Here is a 17,688-nt window from a genome sequence, read left to right as displayed (position 1 = left end):
GTATTTTTCTGTTCCTGCATTACCTCCCCAGTCATCTAAACACGCCCCTCCTGTTACCTTGACAACGCCATCCCCAATGCTGAGGTACCCGGGTGGCAGGGCCGTAGTGATGGGCATCTGCTGTTCGTTCGTGATCACTCTGCCCTCTCGGAGCAGAGGCAGCCAAGCCCAGCCCACTGAGGAATAAACATCATCACTGATGTGGAAGACACTCAGAACAAATGAACAGCTATCTTCACCTTCGGAGTAAAGCCATGCTGTACCTTGAGCCTCCACCTGGTCCTTCTTGCTGTTGGAGTCGCAGCTGATGTGGTAGAAGGAGAAGAGGAGGTGGTGCTTTTCATCGAGCTGAGGGGGCAGCTCAATCTTAATCTGAGGGAGGGATTCATTCTCTGTGTTATAACCTGGCATGATCCGTGTTCTAGGGGCACGGAAAAGGGCAGTGGGTTCTACGTACCTCATCATAGAACTCTGGGTTCTGCTGGTGATGTAACACAATAGCGAAGGCCTGCTTGGTGAAGAGAGGTCCACCTGGTCTCCCATAGATACACTGGAACCAGAGGGAGGAGATGGTTACCATAGATACACAGGAACAACGTATAAAGTATTCTTTACAGTGATGGATATTCACAAACAGCTGGAAGTCAAATTGCATCAAAAAGAAATACTGCAGCCAAGAGCTCACTGAAATGTCCTACTGAATGACAGATCCCACAGATCCCACAACAGAACAGTCAGCAAGTCAATCCACAATCTGATATTAGGATGTTACAACTCATTCTGGTCTTGACAAGCCACCAGTGGACAATACCAGAACAGATACCATGACTCTGTTTCACCTGACCAGTCTTAGCTGTGGCTGGTGTCGCTGGGACATGTCGGTGCTGCATTTATGAGGGAACAGTCTAATGTTCAAACTAATGAAATCTGTGCTGTTTTAGTTATGTTGATTTTACCTTGAGAGGTTGAGAATCTTCTGCGTCTGAATCCTTGAACTCAAGACAGACAGCAATATTCCTGGCCTGAAAGGAGAGTGAGAGAAAGGCATTATATAAGTTTCTCCAGAGCGAAGAATAGCTATTTAATTCATCACAACATAGTCAGATTACACCGACATATATGACCGTCATAGTACTGTAAGTACATGTTATCCAAACAAATAAGTTATCAAGAAAGTCAGGACAGAGGAATAGTCAGATAGAGACAGAATATTGTGAGGAGAAGCGATAAAGTTTCTTTATGTTCTGTAAATGACCTGCTGAGGAAAACACTAAACGTTCTGTTGGCTGGCTGTTTCAGAAAGTCATCCTAATAAACATTCTGTTGGCAAGCTGGGTTTCAGAAAACCATCCTAATAAACGTTCTGTTTGCAGGCTGGGTTTCAGAAAACCATCCTAATAAACGTTCTGCTGGCAGGCTGTGTTTCAGAAAACCATCCTAATAAACATTCTGTTGGCAGGCTGTGTTTCAGAAAGTCATCCTAATAAATGTTCTGCTGGTAGGCTGTGTTTCAGAAAGCCATCCTAATAAACATTCTGCTGGCAGGCTGTGTTTCAGAAAGCCATCCTAATAAATGTTCTGTTGGCAAGCTGTGTTTCATTGCCTCAGAGACCTCTCTCAATTCTCTCATCAGTTTAACTGGTACATTGATGTACATCAGGAAGTTAAGTGCTTCTGCTGCATTATGGCTGAGGGTATTTTTGTCCCACTTCTGCACTGAAAGTGCTTTTTAGTTGAGAACTCTCTTCAATCAATGTCTGACAAACTAGCTCTAAAAGTGTAAGACTTGGGTAATCCAGATACCTTGGCAAAGGCCTTCTGTCCGTCGTATTTAAGGTGTCTGGGGTAAACATACAGATGGTTCTTGTAGATGGTGAATGGTTGGGAACACTTGGCAATGCAGGGAACAAACTCCTCCACCTCCAGCAGAGCACTGGGCTCAGTCCCCTCAAACGGTCTTACTGGGAGGTAGGAAGATGTCACACAGTCTACAGACAGACAGACAGACAGACAAAAACATATAGTAAAAGCCTGATTTCCATAAATTCGCCCTTCTGGTCTGATACTAGAAGGTTCTGATGAAGTTTTCTAAATTCTTACTGGTCAGATCTGGAGCCACATTGTCAATGGTAATGTCCAGATTTCCCAAGATCACAGGGAGCTTGGCCATCTTCTCTGGTCTGAGGAGAGAAGGTTCAGGGGTCACAGTGGGGAAGTGGGATGTAGAGGACCTCAGCCATTAGTTTCAGAACATTAAAATGGCACTAAGGGATTCTATGCCATATTTCTACATACCCAGAGTCTGAATAACCATTTATATGATTATGCATGCAGTATAAAAGAAGTAAAAAATATGTTAGTTAGCTAGTGTTGATGTTACATTTGTTCTATGAATGGCTATCTACAGGTACAGTAACTAAATCCTTTCAACTTCAGACACAGCAGGGCTGTCGATTGGGAGGATGAACTAACTTCCTGAAGTCAGTGAGCAGCTTCAACATGTCGTTGTCAGACAGCTTGCCGCTGTCCTGCCTGTAGATGGCCAGGAAGCCAGAAGCTTTGTCCAGCATCCCTGAAGCGTCTTTGAATACCGGCCTTGAAGATAGAGAAACCACAGCAGAACAGACCTCAAAAACACAGAAGAAATGACAGACAGGGTTTCCGATCCATTCTCTAGAACAGAAGAGGATTGCCTGAGGGAGGACAAACAATCTGTCTGAGGAAGACGAGGAGAGTGTTTTCATTGTACCTGGCAGCCCAAGCGAAGGGCATCCGGTATTTTCCCAGTCTGCTGCAGGCTAGTTTAGCATTCTTCAGGACTTTCTGAGACACCTGACCAATAGGAGAGAAGACAGCCCATTGCCATGGTAATGAAACTGATGTGTGCTACAGTATAAACTGACATTCTCAATGGGCTCTTCCCCTTAAAATTCATAAAGTTTCATTATTTACTACAGTGATAACAAAGTCAGACCTCTTATAGAACACATGTACAGTTGTGTATGTTTGGGTTAGTGGTCAGGGGTCAGGGGTTATGGGTTAGGGCCATAGCTGGTTACCTTGGTGGAGTCAGAGCTCTTCATGTAAGGTTCTGTACAGTGTGTTATGCCTCCCTGTAGAACCTTCTCTATCCGAGCCACCAGGAAGATCTCAGGGTGGGGGCAAGTCACCGAGAACACTCCCTGGGCACAGAGTTACTCAAAATCAACTTTAAAATCTATTGAATAATTAAACCTAATTAAGACTTTGTCCCGAAGACCATCAACAGGCATGTACCTGGGTAGAAATGGGCGTCTCACCTGTCTAGGGTACTGCAGTGCCTCTTCTGGTAGCCTGTCGGCCCGCCATGGAGGTCTGTCTCCATCTCCTCCCCCGTTGAGGTGTCTCTCCTCTGGCCGGAAGGCCGCTGTCATCCCCCTGACCAGAGGATGGTTCAGATCCACATGAAAGTCAGCTGAGATCTTCCGGCTGTTCTGAACATCAAACAGAGACAGAACCACGTAGAACGGCTCCACCTGGGGCGGGGGTGGGGGGGGGTAGAAGATGGGTGTATTCGGGTGTTACTACATCCTTCCAGTAAGGCCACGGAACATCCATATCCACACCACCAAGAGTGACAGAGAAATGACAGTCCAGAGATAGAGAGAGAGATGGAGGAAGCAAGTGGGGGCGAAACAGGGCGAAACAGACCAGGACTGACAGGAAGTAGGAAAGACCTACATTAGTGGTGGGTCCTTCAGCATTCTCAGCCACACAGCTCTGCAGGTTAAATGTGAGGGAATGACAGTTCACCAGGACTCTGGTCCCAAACTTCTCCTCAAACTGACGGACGTCTGGTTCAATCCCAGAGAGGTCTAGTTTCTATGGAAACACATGCAGAAACAACACCCCTCTGTTGGGTTCAACTGGAAGCACAGCAGCATTTCCAAATAGACAGAAACTTGTGTCAGCGGCTGAAAACCAGCGCAGAGTCATCCGCCAGGGCAGAGTCATCCGTCAGGGCAGAGCCATCCGTCAGGGCAGAGCCATCCGTCAGGGCAGAGTCATCCGTCAGGGCAGAGTCACCCGCCAGGGCAGAGTCATCCGCCAGGGCAGAGTCATCCGTAAGGGCAGAGTCACCCATCAGGGCAGAGTCATCCGTAAGGGCAGAGTCGTCCGTAAGGGCAGAGTCATCCGTAAGGGCAGAGTCCCCCGTCAGGGCAGAGTCATCCGTAAGGGCAGAGTCATCCGTAAGGGCAGAGTCACCCATCAGGGCAGAGTCATCCGTAAGGGCAGAGTCGTCCGTAAGGGCAGTCATCCGTAAGGGCAGAGTCGTGCGTAAGGGCAGAGTCGTCCGTAAGGGCAGAGTCATCCGTAAGGGCAGAGTCCCCCGTCAGGGCAGAGTCATCCGTAAGGGCAGAGTCATCCGTAAGGGCAGAGTCACCCATCAGGGCAGAGTCATCCGTAAGGGCAGAGTCGTCCGTAAGGGCAGTCATCCGTAAGGGCAGAGTCGTGCGTAAGGGCAGAGTCGTCCGTAAGGGCAGAGTCGTCCGTAAGGGCAGAGTCACCCGCCAGGGCAGAGTCACCCGCCAGGGCAGAGTCACCCGCCAGGGCAGAGTCACCCGCCAGGGCAGAGTCATCCGCCAGGGCAGAGTCACCCGCCAAGTTGTGGCTACCTGTGTGTCAGGGTCCAGGGTGAACAGCTTTAGCCGAGTTTCACTCCTAATCTTCGACTCAATGTCTTTGGCTGTCTGGAGAAAAAATAACGAGTCATAGTTACACAGTAGTCAAGCGTCTATCAGAGTACAGCATGCTTACATACAACAGGTTCCTACATACAACAGGTTTCTACATACAACAGGTTTCTACATACAACTGGTTTCAACAATACTGGACAATTGGCTTTCAAGCTTCAGAATTCTCAGTGTGGTTCAAGCAACGTCACCAGCTGTAAAAACATTTGAATGAATCCAGAGGACCTGGGCGGTGCGGGATTTGGGCGGGTAACATGAGTGAACCAGACACTGGTTCCAAGGTTTACTGGTTTAAATACCAGAACTGACATGATCCAAACTGTCTTTGAATCCTTGTATAAACAAACTTGATTAACTGTTTAATGGATTTCATGGGGAAGCATCATACAGTTTATCCTGTTATCCTGGCCAGGTCTAAGACACAGGTGTCCAGAATCAGAGAGGAAGTTGTGCATCTCTTCTGTAACTTCTCATATTTCCCATTGAATGAAAGGTTTTAGAAAGTGGGGATCTGTTAAACACTGAATCACTGTTGTGTTTCCTTAATACAGCTGAGCTTGTGGTGCAGATGAATGGGGTGGGCAGGACCGACCTGGAAACTGTCCTGGTAGCCATCTTTCTTTGCCAGGTCATCATCTGGAAGATAGAGCAAGAGGAGGTCCATTATAACATCACAGCTTTCTACTGCAGAGGCCTGATAACAAGCACAGACATCTGGCTCTGAACCAGAGGTCTGGTTTTTACAGAAACAACTCCCCTCTGTTGGGTTCAACTGCAAGCACACACACATACACACCCAGACACGCATACACACCCACACGCATACACACACACACACACCATCATGCAAATCTCCATTCCTCTTGTCCTGTGCGACCAGATCAAAGCTGCTGTGGAGTATCTTGTTCAGGGTGAAGACCCAGTCAGCCATCTCTGCTTCACTGTCTGCTGCCAGCAGGTAACTGCTCCCATCCTGCATCTTCAGCTCAAACGCAAAGCGACGCACCTTACTGTTCTGTAACATACCACGTAATTCAGAAACTATTAAGTACTGGTTATTATCAAATTCAGAGTTAAAGCCCTGAATGCTGATTGGCTGGATGCTGTGGTATATCAGACTATATATCAGTGGTTTCACAAAACAATACTTTTTACTGGTGTAATGATGTTGGTAGTGTGACAGTTTATAATAGTAGATAAGTACTTTTTGTAGTGGTGTTGTTGCTAGCGTTAAGAGTTGGAGTTCATTACCTGGCCAACCCCAATACAAGAGTCAAGGAAGATGGTTCCTTTGGGATCCTTGGAGGTCTTCTCATCCTTGTAGAAGTTGAGGTTATAGGACCCGTCCCCCAGCTGCGCCAAGTGGAAGTATCTCCTCTTAAACGACTAGAGACCAACAATCAGAATAGAACATCAAGACAGAACTCTCAGGGAGACACTGGAAGTGCTCCGGAACGCTCTTGAAACAGCTTTCCTATGAAGTGGTGGGGAGTAGAAAACGCAATATTTCAGTACGATTCCCCATATTCGAAGGTTTTTCTGAGGATTTTTGGAACCCCTTTCTATTAAGGAAATATTACCAGAATGTTGTGAACATTAAAGTACAGTAACCACAGTAACTGACTAACTGTATTTCAACTCCATTCTAAAACACATCAGAGAAGCCCCAAGCATCCTGATCCCAGTCTCCAAAGACATGTTAAGTGATCCACATGCCAGGAGCAAAGTGTTAAGTGATTGGAACACGTTGCCCAGGGTCTTGGTTCTGGATGGCAGGTGTAATAGATAGGTGGACCGTTGGGCCAGTAGCTGAAAGGTTGCTGGTTTGAATCCTCAGGTCGACTAGGTGAAACAACTTTTAATGTTTCCTTGAGGAAGGCGCTTAATTTAGAGCATTGCTAAATTACTCAGATATAACCACCTACCCTCATAGTGACACTGATGGCATTGTTCATGTTGCCTTTATAGAGCCAGCCACGTTTAGATAGTCCCCCCTTCTGAGCCCCCAGCGAGGCTGCATCCTATAGGGCAACACAGGGGGGAGGAGTCAGGACACACTGATTACATGTAAACATCCTAGAGGCTGCATCCTATAGGGCAACACAGGGGGGAGGAGTCAGGACACACTGATTACATGTAAACATCCTAGAGGCTGCATCCTATAGGGCAACACAGTGGGAGGAGTCAGGACACACTGATAACGTTTAAACATCCTAGAGGCTGTATCCTATAGGGCAACACAGTGGGAGGAGTCAGGACACACTGATAACGTTTAAACATCCTAGAGGCTGCATCCTATAGGGCAACAGAGTGGGAGGAGTCAAGCCACACTGATAAGATGTAAACATCCTAGAGGCTGTATCCTATAGGGCAACACAGGGGGGAGGAGTCAGGACACACTGATTACATGTAAACATCCTAGAGGCTGCATCCTATAGGGCAACACAGGGGGGAGGAGTCAGGACACACTGATTACATGTAAACATCCTAGAGGCTGCATCCTATAGGGCAACACAGGGGGGAGGAGTCAGGACACACTGATTACATGTAAACATCCTAGAGGCTGCATCCTATAGGGCAACACAGTGGGAGGAGTCAGGACACACTGATAACGTTTAAACATCCTAGAGGCTGTATCCTATAGGGCAACACAGTTGGAGGAGTCAGGACACACTGATAACGTTTAAACATCCTAGAGGCTGCATCCTATAGGGCAACAGAGTGGGAGGAGTCAAGACACACTGATAAGATGTAAACATCCTAGAGGCTGTATCCTATAGGGCAACACAGTTGGAGGAGTCAGGACACACTGATAACGTTTAAACATCCTAGAGGCTGTATCCTATAGGGCAACACAGTGGGAGGAGTCAGGACACACTGATAAGATGTAAACAGTGTGTTCAGCAGCACTTAGGGTCCTTGTTACAATGTGCTGAGCTGTCTCCAAGGAAGGAGCTGCAGCGTTCAATTATTCAGCCTGTCAAAACACTTTGAATGTCAATAAAACATTCAAACAAAAGTTTATACCTCGTCTTTCTCCACATCTTCATCCACCTCAAACAGATGCACCGTCAGCTTCTCTGGTCTGGAAACTTTACTGTAAAACATAACATAGACGCAACATCAACCAAACCCAGTGGCAGCACTGGACCTTAGGCCTTTCAGCTCGTCGGAACTCGAACCCTGAACCTCACTCATTCTGCAGATCAGAAGTTGAACGTTAATCCTACATTTTTCTGCAGATCAGAACTTTATCGATAACCTGGAGCTTGACCAAGTGAAAAAATATGTTCATGTACCCTTGAGCAAGGGACTTAAATAGATTTGCCTCTGTAATTCGCTTTGGATAAAAAAATACATAAACTTACTTTGGCAGCTGCCGGAAGTCTCCTGAGTAATCTTCATACTTATACTGAACAACATGCCAGTCAGACTTGTATGTCTTGATGCACTGTGAGAAAACAGGAAATGTGGGGTTTTAACAAACCGGACTCCCCTGACCTGCGGAGGGTTAACTGATGACATGGATACTGGAAGGAACATTAAAGTTAAAATGGTGCAGCTGTTCCAGATGAGGTCACACTGTTATGAAGTGGATCGAACCTCTTGGAGGAAAAGGCTACGGGCTTCTTTCTCAGCTCTGTCAGGGACCGTGGAGACCAGAGTTCTGCCCTGATGTCGGACTGTTGAGATCTGGGGACAAAGCAGACATGACATCGCGGAATGAGGGCATGTCAAATACACTGAAACGACTAACATAAAAGGCTCCTCTTCAGACAATTCAGTACAACAGTGACTGGTGTTATCACCTGTGGAGTTGGTATAGGATGGAGCCATTACAAAATTGTAAGATTGTTTCTAAATCAAAAATACAATAAAATACCTTCTGTTAAAACATTCTTATTAAAACTTTTAAAAACATAGATTTCGTGGAGACACTAAATTCTACCCAAGAGGAGACCTACATCTTCCAGTCATGCTGATATGATGTCTCTGAACAGACAGATAGACGGCCAGATAGACATGATGGATGGAGAGAGACAGTTCTAGGGTGAACAGCACCAGATACGGGTTGGATCCTGGGGCTGTTGTGACCTTTGATCCTCCATAGTAGCACAGGGAGGGGGAGGAGGAACGCTCCATTGGTCGTCCTTCCACTTCTTATCAAATAATCACTCCTCACTATAACATTCCCCTGACGTATATTCAGAACTCGTGCCACTGCCCATCGTATAAATATTTACATTCAATAAAACACAAGATCATAATGTTCAGACGTAAATATGCCAACTCTGATGTCACCCAAATAAATGTACATTTGTGTGGCCTTCTGGAGCCGTGAAGGTCTGACATCACTCAAGCGTTAGGAATACCTGGCAACTAATTGGTTGCATTCCCTTCACAGCCATTAACCCCGCATTGGATGGTCCCCGCTTCCAAGGGACGCTTCTTTCTGTTCCCCATTTTCCATTTTCTTCAATACACCAAGCTACGGGTGTCTGTAGTGTCCAAAATCAGTTCGCTGGAGCACAATCCAATATCACAGTCATTGTCTGAAAGAATATAGTCTTCCTCACTTTGTCAAGATCTGAGACTGAGACAAAGTGACAAGATGAAAGGAAGACTTAGACCACTGAGCAATCAGAGCCCCTGTTACAAGAAGAGATTGACTGGAGGAAGTGACCCCAGAAGAGATTGACTTGAGGAGGTGACCCCAGAAGAGATTGACTTGAGGAGGTGACCCCAGAAGAGATTGACTTGAGGAAGTGACTCCAGAAGAGATTGACTTGAGGAGGTGACCCCAGAAGAGATTGACTTGAGGAGGTGACCCCAGAAGAGATTGACTTGAGGAAGTGACCCCAGAAGAGATTGACTTGAGGAAGTGACTCCAGAAGAGATTGACTTGAGGAAGTGACTCCAGAAGAGATTGACTTGAGGAAGTGACTCCAGAAGAGAATGACTTGAGGAAGTGACTCCAGAAGAGATTGACTGGAAGAAGTGACACCAGAGAACTTTGGATGAGCACCTGAGGACCAACAAATACTGAAATGTCAAACTCACTTTGCAAAAATGCCAGTAGAACAGCCTTCAGTCGTGAGGTACTCCTCTGGGAACCAAACTTAATATAAAACCCTGATCCAGTTATCAAACAGTGCCACATGCCTGGAGCAATGTATGCATGGCTAGGATCCCCAATCTCCATGTTTTGCTGTCTCACTGTCTCTCTATTTTCATCTGTCAGTCACCCAGTGTCTTTCTGTCTCCCTATCTCTCTGTCTCCAAGTGTCTCTGTCTCCCTATCTCTCTGTCTCCCTATCTCTCTGTCTCCCTGTCTCTCTGTCTCCTGGTATTTCTGTCTCTATGGCTTAAAATGCTGCAAATGAGAGCACTTCAATCTGTATTTTTTGGCACACTGACAGTGGTCTTAACCACCAGAGTCATCCGTGGGGTACTGAAGCATGTCCCGTATAGAGCATCACTAACCTGGAAGTCATCCGTGGGGTACTGAAGCATGTCCCGTATAGAGCATCACTAACCTGGAAGTCATCCGTGGGGTACTGAAGCATGTCCCGTATAGAGCATCACTAACCTGGAAGTCATCCGTGGGGTACTGAAGCATGTCCCGTATAGAGCATCACTAACCTGGAAGTCATCCGTGGGGTACTGAAGCATGTCCCGTATAGAGCATCACTAACCTGGAAGTCATCCGTGGGGTACTGAAGCATGTCCCGTAGAGCATCACTGATGATCTGAGTCCTCCTCTGCAACACCACGCTCTCATAGTCCAGAGGCTCAATGACCTTCGGCTTGACCTGTGGAAAACAAAATGATGTTACATTATTGGTAGGGTTAAAGGTCAAGAAAAAGTGGGTCCCTCCTACTGAGTAAGATCATTCCAGCATAATGTCATTGTTAGCTCTAGTTGGATAAATTTGGGGGAGCTGGGTTTGCATATATCTAGGACTGTAACTGCATCATCGAGTCAGCTGTTTCTGAGAAGGTGTTACCAAGGCAATATCAATGAAAAGCTGAAAAGTGCACAGTTTTGTTCAGAACAGTGGGGTGTGTCCTAAGTGGAAATACAACATGTCAGTGTGATGGAGGATGTAGTGGTGGGCGGGTCTAAACTCTCATGATCACAGTGACTTGTAATTGTTGTGGAAGATGGAGGTGGCTGAGCAGCCAATCAGGGGCTCTCTGGCACAAGGGGGAGGAGAGGGAGGAGGGGGAGGAGGTTGGGGGAGGGAGGAGGGGGAGGGATAGGCATTGTGTTCCACTGTACCAGTCACGGTGACATGAGGTCACAGCCAGACGAGCTCGGCCCTGTGATTGGTCCTCCCTGACAAACCTGAATAAGATGCTGTCCTATGAGAGCATTCTCTGGCGAGGTTTGCCCTGTGATTGGTCCACCCTGGCAAACCTGAATATGATGCTGTCCTATGAGAGCATTTTCTGGCGAGGTTGGCTACTAGGGGTTTGTGGTTAATACCTCCCTGTCTGGTCAGAACCAGAACCTCCTCCAGCATTCCAAACAGAGCTATGATATTCCACAGGAAATACTTGGGTAGTTTGGGGGGGGGGTTACATTACAAAACTTTTTCCTAGGACATACAGATGTTATAATACCTCAGTCTACATAAAATGTTTTCCCCAGATCCACTACAATGTGTCTGAATATTAGACCTGAGGTAATATGATAGAGCTGAGACAGAGAGGAGTAGTCATCCCTGGTTTAGAGAGAGGAGAGACTAGTCATCCCCAGTTTAGAGAGTAGAGTAGTCATCCCTGGTTTAGACAGGAGAGTAGTCATCTTGGTTTAGAGAGAGGAGAGAGCAGTCATCCCTGGTTTAGAGATAAGAATAGTCATCCCTGGTTTAGAGATAAGAATAGTCATCCCTGGTTTAGAGAGGAGAGTAGTCATCCCTGGTTTAGAGAGGAGAGTAGTCATCCCTGGTTTAGAGAGGAGAGTATTCATCCAGACTTACCATCAGTGAGGGTAGTGATGTCCCCCCCTGCCCTTCTGCTCCTGTTAGACTCCTGTACTGCTGAGGAGACTCAATCACCAACTCCTTCCCAGCCACTTTGCCCCCACACCCCTGCATCCTGGACTACCAAACCCCAGGTCCAGTCAGAACCCCAGGTCCAGTCAGAACCCCAGGTCCAGTCAGAACCCCAGGTCCAGTCAGCCAGTCAGTGGAACACGTCCTCCAGAAGGGTTCTACATGTTCCAGATTAGGACTTGATAGCAACATAGTTTCATGCTCACTGCAAAGACATTCTCAAATGTAGAACAACTTTACAGCGTGATCCCCCTCAACTATATTACAGCTACCACTCTCTCTCTCCCTATCTCTCTCTCTCTCTCTCTCCCTATCTCGCTCTCTCTCTCTCCCTCCCTTTCTCATACACACGCCTGTTCACAGCTGCACAGCTGTTTGTGGGAGGGGCTGTCTCTAACCCCTGATAGATGGGGAGACTTGCCATGTTGAATCCCAAACTATCCAACACCTCAGAACCACAAGGGCCCAGCTCTTTGAGTCCCGTGATACATGAATCCACCTGCCTGTAATGGAACACTGCAGAACATAGAACACACAACACTGCTACAGTACACAGTACAACACAGCAGAACAAAGAAGCAGAACACAGCACCTCTCTATAACACAGCACAACATAAAACACAACACTGCTCTAAACATAACGGAACTGAGCAGAACACTGCTTTAGAACACAATAGAACTGAGCAGAATACTGCTTTAGAACACAATAAAGCACAACAGAACATTGTACATCTAGAATACAGTACATTAAGAAACAACAGACAACTCCTGCATGGAACCATTATGTAAAGATATCCTGTCACTGCTATTAACAGCTCTGCCTACGAGCATCTGCTGAATGTACATTACGTACAACACAGTATAACACACCACATAGAGCAAAGCAATAGAATAAAGTGAAGATCAACAAAATGCAAAATGTGTCCATAAAGGTAAAAGAAAAAACACTTGTTATTATCCTGTTACCCCGCAGTTATTACCCTGTTACCCCGCAGTTATTACCCTGTTACTCGCAGGTATTACCCTGTTACCCCGCAGTTATTACCCTGTTACTCACAGTTATTACCCTGTTACTCACATTTATTACCCTGTTACCTTGCAGTTATTACCCTGTTACTCACAGTTATTACCCTGTTACTCGCAGGTATTACCCTGTTACTCACATTTATTACCCTGTTACCCCGCAGTTATTACGCTGTTACCCCGCAGTTATTACCCTGTTACTCACAGTTATTACCCTGTTACTCACATTTATTACCCTGTTACCTCGCAGTTATTACCCTGTTACTCATAGTTATTACCCTGTTACCCCGCAGTTATTACCCTGTTACTCACGGTTATTACCCTGTTACTCACATTTATTACCCTGTTACCCCGCAGTTATTACCCTGTTACCCCGCAGTTATTACCCTGTTAGTCACAGTTATTACCCTGTTACCCCGCAGTTATTACCCTGTTACCCTGCAGTTATTACCCTGTTACTCACAGTTATTACCCTGTTATTCACAGTTATTACCCTGTTACCCCGCAGTTATTACCCTGTTACCCGCATTTATTACCCTGTTACCCTGCAATTATTACCCAGTTACCCTGCATTTACTTTTGAATGAAGTCTGCATTGCCTTCCTCACAGTGGAAACAAGAACCTTTCATCCAGCCGTCAACACCCTCAAACAGTGCCTGGCGGAGAACCCCTGCTGACCGGGAGCCCACCACAGGAACGGTTCCTTTATAATCCATTGCTCCTTCCGTCTCTCCACCCTTCCATTTCTCCATCCCAGCCACTTCACCCCCACTCCTCCCCCACTCCTCCCCTCAGCCCTCCCTAAACCTTTCTATTTATCCAGCCCCCTCCACCACTACATTCCTCTCTGAAGCAGCTTTGATGTCATTTCTCTGCTGGACAGTCTTCCTCCTCGACTCTCTGGGATATTCTACTTCGTTTGAGGATAACCACATTTAGAAAGGCTTTATCTGATCTGGGATTATGTTTTGGTAGTGTATCCATTGACAACATTACCATGTGGTTTTAATGCATCACTGAGTGAAGGCGTTTAAGCCACTTCGTGTGATACGACCATGGTCACTACAATCAGCCAATCAATGATCATTTATTCTCCCTGTTCTGCCACAAACCACTCATCTATAGAGACCTAAAACTATCGGCCAATTGTTTAGATTTGTCAGAGGAACAGCGAGAGAGAGGGAGAAACGGAGAGAATGAAGAGAGAGAGAGAAACAGAGAGAATGAGGAGAGAGAGAGAACCAGAGAGGAAGTAAGAGACAACGAGAAGAGACGGAAAGAGAGGAGGAAAGCAGAGACATGTAGGAATAGAGAGGGAGAGAGGAGAAGAGGAGAAGAGGAGAAGAGGAGAAGAGGGAGAAGTGACTTGACATAGTGTAGATGACATCAAAGGAGACTTCATTATAAACCAAATATCAGTTCCACAGAGAAAACAACAGCCACAGAGGACTCAGCTCCGTCATTCCTGTCTCTAGACCAGATCAAAGGAGTACTTCAGGATTTGGGAACCAAGGCATTTTATCTACTTCCCAAGAGTCAGATGAGAACTCTTTGATACTGTGTTTATGTTGAAGAGAGGTTTTTAACATGATATCCAGCTTTCGCTAAATTAATTATAAGACTCAAAGTCTTTGGAAAACAATTGTATTTTCCTGTACACTTCCAGTGAATGGGCTAAAGCTCATCCAATTTGTGAAAATACTTCCATCATCCTTCACACTGGATGGGAACTGGCTTAACAAACTGGCTTTACAATGTAGTTGTTCATGTGTGGCAGGACAAAGAGGTATTGACTAGATGGTATACAGCTTAAGGAAGGAATACATTCTCACAGCAGGTTGAGAACGTAATTTAACAGGTTAGAAGGACTAACATAGCAGGTTAAGAAAATGAATAGGTTAGGTTTTATAGAATTAGGTCACTGTGAATAAACATGTTAGCGTTACGGTTAGTAGAAATCCACACATTCACCCCAAACAGGCAACGTTTGAGGTCACTCTGACAAAACAGTATCCATTCTGTCTAGCATCAGGCTAGACTGACAGTAAAAGCTCTATGCCAGTGTTCAGACTGTATCCTCCATGATCATGGTGACTGCATGAGACGGCATGATAATGGTGTTGTTGTCAGAGTGAGGTCATCTTCATTCAACCAGAACGCTGCACAACCTCACGCCCCCTCACCTCACCACTCTGTGACCAGCCACCAATGGGATCATTCATTATGTGTGAATGACTTTGTTTATGAGTCCATGTGCATAACTGTACTTTACCATCACGTGCAGGAAAAAGTGATAGAGACAGACAGAGATGGATTACAGCCGCTTGTTTAAGCCAGCTTGAAGCCAACTTGCTACTCACACCCTTCCCTAGATCCACACACAAACACACACACACACAAGCCTGAGAGAATTGAATAAGAACAGATTGACGTAATGTTGGGAACCAAAGTAAGGCCGTTGGGAGAGAATAAGTGTGTAGGTGGCTTAAATATCCCTTCAGCTGTTGACTAGATTAGCTGGTACGGTTCTGGAGAGGGAACCTCCCTGACTGGAGTATGACATCATAGCCTTCAGGATGGGGCGGGGGCTCTGCTCTGAGATCTAGAAGGATGAAAGCTACCAAGTATGTAAATACATCATGGAAGTTATCATATGTAGTTGTCATGGAAGTTATCATATGTAGTTGTCATGGAAGTTATCATATGTAGTTGTCATGGAAGTTATTATATGTAGTTGTCATGGAAGTTATCATATGTAGTCATGGAAGTTATCATATGTAGTTGTCATAGAAGTTATCATATGTAGTTGTCATGGAACTTATCATATGTAGTTGTCATGGAACTTATCATATGTAGTTGTCATAGAAGTTATCATATGTAGTTGTCATGGAAGTTATTATATGTAGTTGTCATGGAAGTTATCATATGTAGTTGTCATGGAACTTATCATATGTAGTTGTCATGGAACTTATCATACGTGTAGATGTCATGGAAGTTATCACGCACATACATACAACCCCATTTCCCAAAAAATGCAAATACATAAATTGCAGGCCACAGTCAGATCACAGTCAGGCCACGGTCAGGTCACGGTCAGGTAACGACCAGGTCACGGTCAGGCCACGGTCAGGTCATGGTCAGATTATGGTCAGATTATGGTCAAAAACAATAACTATAGCGAGCTCCCTGGGGTCTCATTCATTCCCAGGTGACAGGCTGAAAAAGTCTCGAGATCGACCTCCATATGGTAGAATCCCCGGCTGTGCTCTAGGAGCTCCAGAAGGAATGTGAGGATGTCTACAACAGAGCTCCGAAGGGGGGCCACGCCCTCTCAGCACCAAGATTCAAGTCATGAAACAAAGCGCAATACAGTCAACCCGCAGGAATATGGCTGGGCCAATCTGTCTTTTAGTTTGTCCAGGAAATCAATTAAGAGGGGAGAGTTTTCTTATTCATTTGCAACCACTTCCCCATTTGGTTATAAACATATCATAAGACTGAGTTAATGTCTTCCTGTGACACTAATTATGACACCAGAACCATTGAAGCTATTCTCCAAAAATATTTGTAGTTTGTCAAATACCAAAACACGTGTCTATTGCATACTATGTCACATACTTATGGGCGGATATGCATCTGCAGTTACTTACTGTACAGCAATATAGACAAACTGACACAATGGTAGCATAGACAAACATCTGATTGGATGAATCTAATAGGGGGTTGGCCCACACAGGAGGATAAAGGCACTGCAAGGATCCCCAAAGGCTGTCATTCTACTCAAATGATGCGACAATGAAAAACATCCAAAAGCGGGAAGTTTAGAAAACACTTCTGTCTTTGCCAAAGCCTAAGAGCTAACATAGTGAACCTTCTGATTACTCTGAACACGGATCAGCGCCACAGCAACAGAAACCCAGACACACGCTTTTAATGCAACAACAGAAACATACATATTTAAGACCAGTCAGAGGGTTGTTACCAGAGCTGTAGAGGGGATCCAGGAGAGAGAACTGGTCAAGCTGACTGCTTCCTGTTTGTCCCCAGGTGCCTCCGGCTCATCAGTCCCCTTATACGTGACCCGATAACCACAGTTCCTCGTCAGAACAGAGCGCAGGCTCTGGAGCAGAAACACACTGCCAGTGCAGCCCATTGTGCTGTCACCACGGCAACAGCATCACCGTCCAGATGACCTATAACTTTTGACCTCTACCTGAGATTTCTGACCGGGTCTTCCCTGATTCAGTCCAACCTGGTTCCCGTGCGCAAGATGTAAGACTGTTGTTTTCACTGACTGTGCTCTTCGATGTGTTCAAGTGTCCAGCAGACTTCTGGGAAGCCCACTTCCCTGAATAATAACACCTAAGGCTGAAGGACACACGGTTGTAAATCCAGTGGTCAAACGTTTCAGTAAAGGCCCCCCATTAGCAGGGAGGGAGTGATGGAGGAAGAGAGGGAGTGATGGAGGAAGAGAAGGAGTAATGGAGGAAGAGAGGGAGGGAGGAATGGAGACGAGGAGAGAGATGAGTTGGGCGTTGATGCTCTGACAGTCTGCTCCTTCTAGTACTGCTGATTCTGCTGCTAGAAATCTTCCCTGTCTCTCCCTCTCTCTCTCCCTCTCTCTCTCCCTCTCTCTCTCCCTCTCTCCCTCTCTCAATCACTCACGCTCTTTAAGTCTGTCTCTCTTCTCCCTCTATCACTAACTCATTCAATCTCTTTAAGTCTCTCACCTCTCCCTCCCTCACTCACTCACACACTCTCTACCTCTCTGCCCTTTAAGTCTCCCTCACTCTATTCCTCCTCTCTCTCATTCTTCTTTTGAACTGCTTGTCTCTCACTCTGCCAGTTAAACCATCTCTGTTCTCTCCAG

At 45.9% G+C, this 17,688-nt stretch overlaps 1 protein-coding gene across 7 annotated transcripts in view; it reads right to left on the bottom strand.

Moving 5' to 3' along the window:
- The window catches only part of LOC105020077 (dedicator of cytokinesis protein 9), a 57,590-nt gene that overhangs the window by 32,626 nt on the left and 7,276 nt on the right, over positions 1-17,688 (bottom strand). For 4 of the 7 annotated variants that reach the window (XM_029116751.2, XM_029116749.2, XM_034289617.1 and 1 more), the window contains exons 2-21: positions 10,430-10,546; positions 8,337-8,426; positions 8,102-8,184; positions 7,761-7,830; positions 6,659-6,754; positions 5,985-6,119; positions 5,574-5,748; positions 5,326-5,369; positions 4,656-4,730; positions 3,721-3,861; positions 3,300-3,515; positions 3,060-3,182; positions 2,750-2,832; positions 2,473-2,595; positions 2,101-2,180; positions 1,804-1,988; positions 957-1,022; positions 458-550; positions 264-372; positions 58-176 (exon numbers count right to left, since the gene is read on the bottom strand). In XM_029116751.2, the coding sequence (XP_028972584.2) occupies positions 58-176; positions 264-372; positions 458-550; positions 957-1,022; positions 1,804-1,988; positions 2,101-2,180; positions 2,473-2,595; positions 2,750-2,832; positions 3,060-3,182; positions 3,300-3,515; positions 3,721-3,861; positions 4,656-4,730; positions 5,326-5,369; positions 5,574-5,748; positions 5,985-6,119; positions 6,659-6,754; positions 7,761-7,830; positions 8,102-8,184; positions 8,337-8,426; positions 10,430-10,546 (2,223 nt within the window). Of the gene's footprint in view, positions 1-57; positions 177-263; positions 373-457; positions 551-956; positions 1,023-1,803; positions 1,989-2,100; positions 2,181-2,472; positions 2,596-2,749; positions 2,833-3,059; positions 3,183-3,299; positions 3,516-3,720; positions 3,862-4,655; positions 4,731-5,325; positions 5,370-5,573; positions 5,749-5,984; positions 6,120-6,658; positions 6,755-7,760; positions 7,831-8,101; positions 8,185-8,336; positions 8,427-10,217; positions 10,277-10,429; positions 10,547-11,719; positions 12,008-16,800; positions 17,383-17,688 lie in introns of those variants that run through there. The other 3 variants (XM_029116752.2, XM_029116747.2, XM_034289618.1) reach the window with 3 other exon arrangements.

Source organism: Esox lucius, chromosome 22 (genome assembly GCF_011004845.1).
Source record: "Esox lucius isolate fEsoLuc1 chromosome 22, fEsoLuc1.pri, whole genome shotgun sequence".
Lineage (NCBI taxonomy): Eukaryota > Metazoa > Chordata > Actinopteri > Esociformes > Esocidae > Esox > Esox lucius.
The sequence above is the reverse complement of the archived record's forward strand: the minus strand, read 5'-3'. Positions and strand labels throughout refer to the sequence as shown.